The 13,473-nt window shown below is 42.5% G+C and overlaps 1 protein-coding gene across 2 annotated transcripts; it reads right to left on the bottom strand.

Annotated features, from left to right (window-relative positions):
• Positions 1 to 230: 230 nt before the first annotated feature.
• On the bottom strand, positions 231 to 12,002 carry grk5 (G protein-coupled receptor kinase 5). 2 transcript variants are annotated; one of them, XM_077585669.1, is made up of 16 exons: positions 11,890 to 12,002; positions 11,186 to 11,275; positions 10,966 to 11,078; positions 9,729 to 9,806; positions 9,545 to 9,642; positions 9,380 to 9,472; positions 9,246 to 9,309; positions 8,185 to 8,325; positions 7,150 to 7,340; positions 5,169 to 5,206; positions 4,849 to 4,938; positions 3,713 to 3,921; positions 2,276 to 2,413; positions 2,056 to 2,193; positions 1,836 to 1,967; positions 231 to 1,191 (listed from the first exon to the last, which is right to left on the bottom strand). In XM_077585669.1, exons 1-16 carry the CDS (start codon positions 11,939 to 11,941, stop codon positions 1,105 to 1,107), a joined length of 1,752 nt encoding a protein of 583 aa, XP_077441795.1. In that variant the 5' UTR covers positions 11,942 to 12,002; the 3' UTR covers positions 231 to 1,104. The 2 variants fall into 2 exon arrangements, with proteins under 2 accessions (XP_077441795.1, XP_077441797.1); XM_077585671.1 differs by lacking the exons at positions 11,186 to 11,275; positions 11,890 to 12,002 and having other exon boundaries at positions 10,991 to 11,046.
• Positions 12,003 to 13,473: the final 1,471 nt, after the last annotated feature.

Raw genomic sequence — 13,473 nt, 5'->3', positions numbered from 1 at the left:
AATTGAAGCTATTTTTTTATTTTTTTTTTAGTTGGTCAAAATTTGTTATTTGTTAAATGGTTCACCAACTCTTTTTCGAGTATGGAAGAGCTTTTACGCCACTGGCGTAGATGGATGAACAAAGGATCCCTCTTTTTTGTAGTAAATAAATACTTCTGGACCAATTAAGCAAAACTGGATCACTTCCCCGCACTTATATGGGAAAAGAACTCTGTTTGGGCATCACTGAATTCGATTCCAGTTCACTTTTATTGATTGGTTGACAGCGTACGACACTCTTAACGTCGCTTTGTGTGTGACATTTGAGTTCCTTTCGCTTCACTCCTGTTCACAGTTTTTCTTTCTTTCTATTTCAGTGGACTGAAATAAAAATAGGCTACGTGGATTACGTTTTGGTTCATCAGACTATTATTGTCATCGGCCAAAACGAACGATGTTAGCATATGCTAATGAACCACGAAGTGGACTGGGGCTTGCGTGCTAGCAAGGAGGCTAGCGTCCAAATCGGACACCGAGTGATTTTCTTTACAGCCTTAAAAGCATTCAATTCAATTTGCAAATACCCGCACAAAGCCTTTACTGGCAACAAAAGTGAGTTCACCCCTAGATTAAAATGTCTAAATTGAGCCTAATTGGATCCTTTTCCACTCCTCCATCACGGTGTCTGTCGCTTGAAGATGCCCCACAAATTCTCAAATAGGGTTTAAGTCTTGGCCAGTCCCTCGCCTTCATTAAGCTGCTCACTAACTACTCAGTGTTGGACTATGAAAAGATGGAATCAAATAGTTACAAGAATGGGAGCAAATTAGTGACTTATGAGCTATTTTGAAATGAAATCATTTCATTTTAAGGGTCATTTTAGAGGTGAGATTGAAATGTTATCAAAATGTTGGGGAATCGTAAGAGTTTCAACCATTAATAGAAGCAATTAATTACAAAAAAACAAAAGAAGAAATCTGTTTGCAACGGGTCTTGGTCCCGAACGCTGACCAAAAGCGAGGCTTCACTGTACAGTACATTTACAAAACGTGCCAAACGTCAACACGAACGCTAGGCTGCACTAACCCGTACATGCGAAACGCTTTGTTTGTCGTTTGGCAGTCTTCAATTTGGCGCGGACACAATTCCCGGCGCGATGAAGTTGTTGGGCAGGGGGCTCCGTCGCCCGTCCTCGCCCGCCTCTGGGGGGTGCTGTGGGGCAAGAGGACACGGTTTAGCATTTTGCAAATGGGCCCGGGAGCACTTTTGCTGATCTTGAGATTTTCTTTGTTTCTCACACTTGGGTCTCAGGTAACAACCAATCACAGCTCAGCTTCCACAGGTGGCAAATCCAGGTCCAGAACGTAAAAACCCTGCCACGGTTTGGCTTTAGCCCCTTGTGCTAGCTAGCTAGCTCCCTAGCAGGTAAACGAGCACCCGGGGCAGCTAGCTAGGGAGCTCGATAGCTAGGACCTGCGGTTAAAGCCAAACTGTGAAACTGTGTTTTTATGTTCTGGACCTGGATTTGCAATCTTTGTCAGCTTCAGAAGACAACCAATCACAGCTCACGTGTCTTCTGAAGCTGAGCTAGTGATTGGTTGTTATCTGAGCCCTGAGCAACTGTGATGTCATTTTCAGTTGACAGCAAGTAGCAAAATGGCCGCCCCTTGAGATGGATCAAATGGCTGGATTTTGCTTCATAACTCATATTCCACAAATGTAATATTAATCCGAATGTTTTTTGTTGTTGTTGTTGTTTTTTAATTTCGGATATGTATTTAAAAACAAAAGACCAGTGAGGCAAGAAATGTTTAAGGTTGACTTCCCGTTAACTAAAAAACAAACCCTGAACTCACGAGTCTGCGGAAGATCTTGTTGAACAGGCCGTTCTTTGGACTTTCGGGCGCTTGCGTCCACTGCAGGTCTTGAGGCCGAGAACCGTTGGGTCCAAAAACGTTGAGCTCGCTGAAACATCCCGTCTCGATGACCTGCAGAAGAAGACGACGACGACGACAAAGAGGAAACGTCAGGCTGGGCTGACGTTTGTGTTTGGCTGTCGAGCGAAGGGCGACTGGCCTCGTTCTGCCAGGTAATGGGAACGCTTCCCGTGTTGAATTTGGCGTAGAAGTTGTTGTCGTCTTGGTTGAGGGTGACGCCCCTCACCGCCGCAAACTCGTCAATGTCCTGCACGTCGCTGCAGTAAACCAGCCGGGGCTGCACAACACCGCAAACGGACGCACTCGCAACCACGGAACAAGCTCAAATTACAAAAAAAAGAATACAAATTGTCACTTACGTCAGGTTTAAATGGCGCCTCTACAAGCCCCGCCTCCAGCATGCGGAAGTTGATTTCCTGGAAGAACGGATGCGCCTGAACGTCTCGGCCTCCCGACGTCTGGCAGCCCAGCCTCTTGTTGGGGTCTTTGACCAGCAGCTGTTGACGAGACCTCAATGTCGACATCTTGCGCTTCATCTGTGATGATTCACAATCATCCGGGTCACGGCAACCCACAAAAGTGGAGTGGAGGCAACTGGGCTTGTCGCTTGTCGAACTCGAATCCAAACCTGACGTAAGATTTGGGAGCCACTTTGCCAGCAGACGGGTCAATAACCAGTTCAACTCATCCAAGCAACCAATAAAATCACCATCTTACTTCTCAATTCATTAGTTAACTAATCAACTAACCATGGTTGGCTGGTTTGGTGGATTGGTCAATTGAGTGTTTGGTTAGCTGACTTGTTGGTTGCTTGCTTGTTTAATTGGTTAGTCGATGAGTTGGTTTGGTATTTTGTTTGATTGGTAGGATCATTTGGTGGATTGTTCAGTTTAATGATGGTTGATTAGAGAATTGATTGGTAGTTAATTGGTGAGGCGGTTAGGGGCTTTGTTTGTTTGGTACGTTGGTCATATCATTATTGTAGTGGTTGATTAGTCAATTTGTTGGTTGGTCTCAATTATACAATGGTGTATTAGGGCGACATATTTACAGTATATATATTTTTTCAGAGGGGCGGTAAAATTCGCAGAAATAATGTGAACATTTGCCATTTTTTTTTATTATTTTCTAGAAAAAAAACTCAGAAACTTACGACATGCCACAAAATTTGCGACTTTGTAAGGAGGCAATTTTACGAGACAAATCTCAGAAACTTATGACACGTCACAAATTTGCGACTTTGTCAAGTGGCAAATTTACGAGAGAAAAAAACTTGCGAGTTTATAAAGTGGCAAATTGGCGAGAAGAAAAACTCAGAAACTTACGACGCGTCACAAATTTGCGACTTTAGAAAGTTAGTAAATTTGCAAGTCTATAAAATGCCAAATTGGCGAGAAAAAAACTCCGAAACTTACGAGCTAATAGCGTAGCTATATTCTAACGTTGAGGATTCGTTGTTGGCTAACGGAAACGCTTTCTAAAATGAAAAGGCAGGCTGGAGACGGATTCATTCTTAATTTCAACTTTACTCGTCGTATAAGGCAGCTAGAGCGACAACGCTTCCTGATCAGCTGACTAACAAACTCACAAATTTGCCACTCTATAACGTTGCAAATTTGCCAGTTCATAAAGTGGCAAATTTGCAAAAAAAAAAAAAGCCTGCTACGTGTGCACATGGCCTAAAGGTGAAAAGTATTCACCAACTTGAACGAGTCTAGTTGCCAGCATTCAACTTTGGTGGACAAACAAACGCAGCACGAATGGCCGCCGCGACAACTTGCGTGACGCCGTCGGACCTGCGAGCAGATGTCTCTGGCCTGCGGTCCGAATCGCTCGTTGTATTCCTCCTGCATGGTCTTGATCCTTTCCTCCATGTCGGCCTTCTTGGGGTGCTCGCCCTTCGTCCTGAGGAGGGGCTTGCCCGCCGTCATCTCGTAGATGAGGCAGCCCAGACCCCACCAGTCGGCACTCGCGCCGTAATACTCGTGGCCGATCACCTCCGGGGCTGCGCGGGACGGAAGGAAGATTTGAGTGGGATTTGCGCGTCACTCTTTTGCAAATTCACGAGCCATATTCTAGCGCGGTTCGCCGTCCTTTTTAGGCCGAATGGGTGGCGACGCAAAATTGTGTGGAGCCGCAAAACATTTGAAGATTGTGATGAAGGAAACAGTGTGTTGATGTTGGTCTAAATGTACTGAGGGCTCATTAGAGCTGCACCATAACAACCAAAACGTACAGATTGATTTTCTTCTACCTTTTGTCTTCTGTTTTTGGATTATTATTATTATTATTAGTCATTTTTTACTGCCTTTCTGTCAAATTTCTGACCGTTTTGACGATTTATAATTTTCTGCCTCTTTTCTTCTTTCTTTTTTTAAATATAAATTTTATGGCTATTTAAAAAAAAAAAAAAAAAAAAAACATTCTTTTGTCTTTAACTTTTTCGTTTTTGTGTACATTTTATGGTAATTTTAGTCTTTTGTTTTGGGACATTTTATAGTTATGTTTTTAAATATTTTATTTTCTGACCTAAACATTTTTTTTTTTTAATTAATTAAATTTTCTGACACTTACTTTTTGTGGTAATTTTTTTGCTTTACCCTTTTGGACATCTTATGGTCAATTTATGGACATTTATAGGTAGTATTTAAAACTTTTTCATCTACCTTTTGTCTCTCTTTTTATGGCAACCTAAAAAATTGGACTCTTGACATATTTTAAATATTCAATTTTAATTGTTTTAATCTAAATAAATTCATTTGAGGAATGTTTTATCTAAAAAAAAAAATAGAAATGCAAAATATTCATTTCTCTCTCTCTCTTTTTTTTTTTTTTTTTTTTTTTAAGAAATCCACATGTGGCTCCAGAGCCACAGATTGCAGACCCCTGACCTAAGTCTTGAAAGTGGACCCCGATCGGGTCAGTAACTGACCCATGTATCCCAGCGTGCCCACACGTCCTCGCACCACTCCGCTCTTGGACACCCGAATGGCGAGGCCCAGGTCGGAGATCCTGATGTGTCCTGTGTGGGAAAAAAAAAAAACACACACACACACACACACACACAAGTCGCTAAAATTAGTTGTAATTAGCCAGGAATGCAAGATTAGGGTGTTTTCAAGGTCAAACGTTAAATAGAGTAGGCCACCACGCCCGAACAGCACTTTTAAACTGTTGTTTCCTGCTTAGAGAGAGAGAAAAAAAAACAACCTGCTGTAGTATCTTAGCTAAAAATAGATTGCGTGTGCGTACCGTGTTCGTCCAACAAGATGTTCTCTGGCTTCATGTCCCTGAAAGACAAGATGGCGGTTGACGTCAGAGACGCAAGCATGCCATGCGGGTGTGGAAGGCATGCAAGCGTGGAAGGCAGGCGGAAAAAAAACAAAAACAAAATCATCTTTTTGGAGATCTTATCTAGAGTTTTTTCTTTCTTTCTTTTTCTAGTGCAATAATAATGGAGGAAAGTAAATGGCGGACCTTCGCTAAAGGTTGGCTGGCCCCCGTCTCTATCCCCGTGAATAGCGGAGGTCCACTGTCGTATAAACGGTCTTGGACTACAATAGAGCTGTCAAAATTGATTGATTACAACAAGGCTACATACTATAAAAAGAGAATTGGTGAGCCAACTTAAAAAAAAAAAAAATTAAAAATGAAAATGGTTGACCAACTTAATTGAATTGCTTAGATTGGTAACACAATTGAATTAAGATAATCCAAGTTAATATTAGGTTAATGAATTATGAGGTTATTAATGATTAATCAATTGAGTTCATTAAACTTAATATATTAATTTTGGATGGACTTAATTCAATTGCGTGTTAGCAATTCAATTCAGTTGGTCAACAATTCTCCTTTTAGACGCAACTTGGTTCAACGATTCTCTTTTAAAAATCAAATCAGACTTTATTTTATGCTAAGATGCTAACAAAGTCTTGTCGTAATTAGGGAGTGGCCCCGCACCAAGCAACCGAAGGCCATGGGCGTGGCTCTCAAAACATGCTTGGGAATCAACAATTACGCACGCACGCACGCACGCCGAGCCATGTGGCCCAACGCGCCGCAAGTGGACCGTCCCGAAGCGTTTCAGGCTTGACACAACAATTAACTCGACTGTTGTCAAGGAAGAAGCAAATTGAGGAAATAATTGACAATAAAGGAGTGTGTGGATATTTTCGAAGGTTGTTGGCCAACCGCACCCGTGTCGTTTGGCGACGCCGCAAGGACAGATGAAATTGCAGAAATTTGCGATCGCATCTTAAAACACCGACGAGCAAAGTCGCTTAGCCAAAATCCAAATGAGCTATTTGTGGTTGTCCGCCAAGCCTCATTCGTTTTTGGGGATAACGTTGGAAAAGGGTGCTAGCTAACGCTAAGCTAACCGGTCCGGTTGCTAGGATGGCGCGAGGCCAAACAGCAAAGGAACGACAAACCTGTTGCTATGCTGCGTTGCTGGCTTAAACTGACTGATTGCGTTCATCTGATATTTCTTATCACGGATGTCACATTTTCGAGACTTACTGTATAAAAAATGCTAAATCTGAAATCATTATTGATGTTATTCTGTCACGAATATACGGAGTACCGTTTCTGAAGGGGAAAGCTTGCGCTGTAAAATCAAATAAATAAATAATGAATGAGGGATTAAAAGTGAAAATAAAAACACATAAAAAAAATATAGTTCAAGATTTAAACAAAAAATCGATATAAATGGAAATAAAAACGTCAATATATATCTATCCATAAATGAATAAATAAAAGCAAAAAATAAATACAAGAATAAAAAAACGAGACTCAAAAAATAAAAATAAATGTCGAAATAAATACATAAATAGAATTAATATCAATCGATGCATAAAAATGCTCTGCTCTCACATTCATTTCATGCTGCGGACACCCTGTCAGGATGAAATGTTATTCAAATGAGGGGGCGGTCCTAAGCGTGTCACTCTTGCAAACTGCCTTTTTTTTTTTTTTTTTTTTTTTTTTTTTTGGGGAGAAACTGCCTTTTAATGGTCAAGTGGGCGGGTCGAGTCACTCGACCATTGAAAGGCAGTTTGCAAGAGCGGAGTCCAACCAATGACACGCTTAGGACCGCCCCCTCATTTCAATAACATTTCATCCTGACAGGGCATCTGCAGCACGAAATGAATAAATGTGAGAGCAGAGCGTTTTTATTTGATTGATCGATAAATCAAAACGCCCGGTTTATTAGCCAAATGTCGCCGTGGCTCACCTGTAAATGATGGACTTGCAGTGCAGGTGCATGAGGCCGCAACAGACCTCGGCGGCGTAAAAACGCACTCGGCCGGCGTCCAGTCCGTTCGAGCCCATGTTGTAGATGTGGAACCTGAGGTCGCCGCCACTCATCATGGTGAGGACCAAGCACAGGTCGTGTTTGGTCTCGTAGGCGTACGCCAGATTCACCTAAGGTCAAACAGCGGCTGCGTCAGTGTCACAGTCATCCGTGATCGGGTCAAAAATAAGCCAAATTGGGTCAAAATTGGACCAACCCAACTTTGAGATTAAACAAATTCAATTAATAATCCAAAATGCAACCTAATTTTAGTGGTTGATTAGTTTGACCCAACTTTTGGGGTTAATTGACTAACCCAACGTTTTGAATCCGAAACAGGTCAAATTAAATAATAACCCACAAAGTGACCCAATTTGTTGGATTGTTTTGTGGGTTGTTCTTTTGACCCAAATTTTAGGTTAATTGAATAACCTCATTGAATTTTTGGTCACAAATGAACTGACCCAACTTTTTGAATCCAAAGCGTTGGGCCAAATTAAATAAACCCCGAAGCAACCCAACAAATTGGGTTGTTTTGTAGGTTATTCATTTGACCCAACTTTTGGGCTAATTGAATTAACCCAGTTGAACTGGGTCAAAATTGAACTGACCCAACTTTTTGGGTTATTAAACCTAAAAGTTGGGTAAAATTAAATGGATAAGCCACAAGGAAACCATTTTTTTATTCATTAAGCGCAACTTTTTGGGTTAATTGGATAACCAAATTAAATTTGGTCAAAAATGACCCAACCCAACTTTTTGAGTTATTAAACCCAACCAGTTGGGTTCAATGGATAACCCACAAAGCAACCAAATTTTGGGCTTGTTTTGTGGTTTATTCATATTCATTTGGCTCAACTTTTTGGGTTAATTGAATAATCCAAAAAGTTGCGTCGGGTCCTTTCTGACCCAACTGTTTTTAAGAGTGTGCAAACCTTCCTGTTGTCCGCACTGAAAAAAAAAAAGTTTTCTCACCACGAAGCGGCTGTCCACGCTCTCCAGGATCTCTTTCTCGTTGAGCGCCATCTCCTCGCCTCGCCGCTTCTTCACGTGAGTCTTCTCCAGCTTCTTGCAGGCGTACATCATCCCCGTGGCTCGCACCTGACACGCCCACACCTGGCCGGGAAGCAAACCAACACAAATGTCTTCTCGTGACGTGCGCGGTGTTCCTCAGGGCGCTGCTCATGCACCTTTGCACTTTTTTCCAGGAGTTCCAAAGACATTACATATCATCTAGAATATTTTATTGGGGATCTCGTGAAGAACATTTATTTTATATATTTTTTTAAATTCATCTACACTAAACCCATTAGAGGCTCGTATGGTTCCTCACAGTCCTTGTTGAAAGCTATTCGATTTGATTCCGATTTTTGGGTCTGCGATGTTATTCGATTAAAAACGATTTCATTGACCATGATTTTTGCTTCAATTTAAAGAATCGTCGTGGTCTACTTCAGTCTGACTCGCTAATGCTAATTAGCGCGCTACTCGCAGCACTTTTATCACTCACCGGCATATGCTCTTCCTACGCTGCAAAAAAAAACAAAACTGCTTTTATTGGAATAACTTGATCATGACTTTTTCCTTCTATTCTCCAATGTAGCTAAAACTTAACAGTGTATCACAACGTGTGGAACCACACTGCCTCTAAGTGGCCAAATCATGTACAACATGAACATCACTACCAATTAAGGCACACACAAAGGGCAAGACAGTATGAAATCATTTAAATGAAATCGATTTTGGGACATTTAAAATGGATTCTGAATGATTCTAAATCGAATCGCAATTATTAAGAGAATCGATTTTTGGGACTTTTTATGGACTCTTGAGGTTCCGCAGGGTTCTATTCTCGGTCCTTTTGTATTTCCACCCTTGTTTAAAACATTCAAACCCTTATTTTGAAACCCCAACCCATGCTTGGATTGGAATCTGTCGACATGTATTATTGAAACCCCAAAAAGTTTTCTTTTTAACCAAAGTAGCAAAAGTTGAGCCCGAGACTCGTTATGAAAAGAAAAGAACGAGGACGTCACCTCTCCAAAGCCTCCTTTGCCCAACACTCGGTACTGTCGGAACTCGTTCTTGGTGACCGGTCTCCTGGAGGACAAATATGGATGACGTTAACGAGCCAGACGTGAGTCAATCAATCAATCGATCGATCAATCACTTTTCTAGCATCTTCCACTGGAGGAAGCGGTCAAAGTACATGCTGCACTGGTACTGCTGGAAAGGTTCTCCGCTGAGGAACGTGTGAAGATCCCTAAACGCGAGAAGGCGCCTGTCAATCAGAGTTCTAAGCCCCGCCCCCTCCTGACAGCATACCGGGACGTACTCTCTGCAGCCCTGGAAGACGTCGCAGCAAGGTTCGTGGTCCAGAGCCCACATGCAGCCTCGCTTGTGTTTGGACACTTCGGGGACAAAGTGGGGTGTCTGAACACACGCGCAAACAGGTGAGGACGCACGCACGCACGCACGCGCGCGCACATACACACAATTGAGGACGCGCGCGCACGCACATAAATGGTGAAGAACTTCTCAATGATGTTTCGTCCAAATGCTTGTCTGTTTTTATCTTGCTGCATTTCAAATTGGTCCTGGAGACAAAACAAACCGTGTGTCAAATTACCTCCACCAAGGAACGTGTATTGTTGTGTGGCTTTGTTAAAGGTGTGACACACTCCCTGTATGATTGGAATTCGACAAACAAATGTTTGCAATTACATCCTACTACTTACCTGAAACCTGAAACCTTTGCAACCCAGCCCTAAAAGTTGTTGCAAAATATCATTTTTAATCCGCCAAATTACATTTTGAAAGATGTCATCTACTCTCCTTGCAACTCCAAATGTCTTCAAGACAACAACTGTCATTTCAAAAACAGACTTGTTTGTGGATGTGAGAGCAGCGCGTGTGAGAGGGAGAGAGAATGTACAGTATGAGGGAAATAATGAGGGAGAGAATGTGTGACAGAGATTTTTTTTGAGTAAAAGAAAGTGTGAGAACACAGTGAGCAAGAATATGAGAGTGAGATAACGTGTGAGTGGGAGTGAAAGGATGTGACGGTGGGTGAGTATGTGTGAGAGAATGAGGGACTGTGAGCGATAATTACAGAACACTGAGAGTGAAGTGTGAGAGAGAGAGATTGTGTGGGTATGATGCAAGAGAGGGACAGAGGATGAGTTTTTACGAGCGAGCATGTGGTTGCGAGAGAGGTGATTGAGGGAGAGAGAGAATGTGTGTGTATGACAGAATTTTTGAGAGTAAGAGAACGTGTGAGTTAGAGAGTGAGAAAGAGAACGTGTGAGAGTGAGAACAATGTGTGAGTAAGAGAAAATGTACGAGTGCGAGTGAGGGAAAGCGTGAGAGTGAGAGTACGTGTGAGAGGGATTGTGTGAGAATAATAGTGTGCACCTGTGGTCATTAGAGTGAGAGTAAATTGAGTGTGAGTGGTGGTGCAAGAGAATGTGTGTGAATGAGTGTGAGTAGGGACAAAGGATGAGTTTTATGAGACCGTGTGAGAGAGAGAGAGAGAGTGTATGAGTGAGAGAAGTGTGAGAGAGAGTGTATGAGTGAGAGAAGTGTGAGAGTGAGAAAGTATGTGTGAGAGAGAGAAAGAATGTATGAGTGAGAGAGGAAGAACGTTACAGTGAGAAAGTATGTGTGAGAGCGTGAGCCTGAGTTAATAAGAGAGCGCGCGTGTGTGCACGCGTGTGCGTGCGTGCGTGCGTGCGTGCGTGCGTGTGCAGGCGGTACCAGAGCCTGCTGCAGCTCCCCGTACTTTCGTAGTTCGTCTTGGCTGTGACAGAATTGGTCAAAGAGCTTTCGGCCGAAGGGCTGCGCCACACAGATGTCCCAGAAGTCCCGCACTAAATGCGCGCACACGCACACACACACACACACACACACACACACAGTGTCTTTGGGTCACATGGCACAGGCACACCCAGAACCCACCCGGAACGCACGCACGCACCTATGTTGGCAGCCAAGTTGGTGCATCGGCTGATGTGTGGGAAGCGAAGCATTTCCTGCCATTTCCAACTTCGGCCTTTGCTTCTGCCTCCTGCACGCACACACGCAAAAAAACATGTTTGCACGTGAACATGCACATGTACGTGTGAACGCAGACCAACACGCTCCGCACAGACATACGGAAAAGTGCAACAATTAATCATGACAAAATGTATTGATGATTACTTTGATAGTTGGTGAATCATTTTCCGAAGCGCCAAACTGAGCAGCGCTCCCAATTTCGTTGTTTACTTGTGCATATGTATATATATATATGTGTGTGTATCTGTGTATACTGTATATAGAGAGAGAGAAAGTGAGACTGTGCCAGTTCTATTTTTAGCCTCTCAGGTCGAGCCTGTGCGACCGCATTTCCGTGCGGTTTGACGTTCTCCTTTGATGACATCAAAATCCAAATGTGACCTTTTGAGCAAGCATGAAAGGAAAAAAGAAAAAGGAAAAAAGTTGACTGAGCTCTTGACCTACAAGGTCACGACCCCGACCCGGCAAATGCTCATTCTTACATGAGCGCAATTGCGATGTGGAGGAACGTCACGCAGTCTTGGCAAGCTTGCAGCAAACCTTAGCGTTAGCATTGGCTTTAGCATTGGCTTTAGCATTGGCTTTAGCATTAGCGTAGCGAGCAGAAACGAATGGCATGCGTACCTTCTCTGGCCCTCACAAGAGCCCTGTTGGCCACCAGACTGTCAATCTCCATCAAGGAACATGTGTGTGCGTGTGCAAGTGTAATCGTGTGTGTGTTGAGGTGTGTGAGTACGCACACTCAAATACATCCGCCAATGAGAAGGAGGAGTCGCTCAAGCTAGGCCCCGCCCGGCCGTGGAATGGTTTTTTTTTGTTGTTGTTTTTTTGCGGCTCATTTTTCTCTTATCTGATCTTGTGTCAAACGTTTGTTTTCAAAGTTATTTTTAAAACAGGAAACGCTGTCGGAATATTCCGTCTGGAATTTTCGCTTTCCAACTTCATGGCGATAAAACAAAAGCTGCGTTTGCGCCGCTGACACGCATCGCGTTCCCGCCATGTACGCGTTGGACAAACGGCGGGTTATCAAAAGTCTGCACACCCGCTTGGGGATGACGGATCACGTTCAAATACCTGCCGCCATTCAAGTGCACGCAGTCAAGATCAGCTGTTCTAGTAGGCTTTCACAAACATTTTTTTGATTTCTAGCTGATGTTTTTTTTTTTTTTTACTAACACTGACTTTCGATATTGCGATATTAAAATGGCCGCGATGTCGCCGTCGTCATCAGCCCCCTTGGAATTATTTTATCTTCAATGTATGACATTTTTGAGGCCTTGACAAGGAGCAGAAACATTTCAGCTTAATTCATCTTAATGCAGGAAGAAAAAAAATGTGTTGCTATTTCATAGTTCATAGTTTCATATTGTTAGCGTAGCAACCCCACAACTTTTTCAACACAGACACTTTTCACACGCCTTTAAAAATAAATCAATAAAATAGTGATGTGGTCCATGCCAAACGTTATTCTGAATATATGTTGGGGGCCGCTCATGAATGGAAGGCGGTCCGCAAATGGCCCCTGAGCCATATTTTTGGACATCACCGATAAACATGAACCGGGATCGTTTGCGCCTCTGAGGTCGAGATATTCACTATGGTGAGTATTTCTTCTTCTTTTTTTTTTATCGCCAACCTTCCCACAACATCATGAATATTATTGCATCATGACGTTTGCATATTGTTGCATGGTCTGGGTGATATTTTGACCAATTTTAAGGTTTGAAAATGGCTCATGCTCTTTGACTATGCAACGTAAAAATAAAAGAATACAACAAAAAAAAAAGTGGCCTTTAAATGTATAGGATTTGTGGATTTGTTTTTCTAACCTTTACTCCAGTCAGTTTGCAGTTTAAAAATAATCCCTTTTTTCAAAATTCCCCTTTTTAGTTATTTTATTTTTCTTGGATCACAAAAATAAAGCAATAACCAATTTCAATTGTAAGATTTGGATTATGACTTTTGTCCAGTTTCAGGTGAACAACTGGATGGTTACACACTGCAAGGAAGGCTCAAAGGCTTTCGCCAGTGAGATTTGATCCAAGTGGGACACCTGGTGGCTAAGATGTGAACTACAACAGCTTAACGAATCTTGGCCATCTTTGGACTTGAAATCTTTTATTTTTTATTTTTTAATGACCTCTACTTCACGGAAATTCACCCATCGCGGGCGGGCTTGGAATGTATCACGCACGAAAAGTGAGGAAC

This window comes from Vanacampus margaritifer, chromosome 14 (genome assembly GCF_051991255.1).
Source record: "Vanacampus margaritifer isolate UIUO_Vmar chromosome 14, RoL_Vmar_1.0, whole genome shotgun sequence".
Taxonomy (NCBI): Eukaryota; Metazoa; Chordata; class Actinopteri; order Syngnathiformes; family Syngnathidae; genus Vanacampus; species Vanacampus margaritifer.
This window is presented reverse-complemented; position numbering and strand designations above follow the sequence as displayed.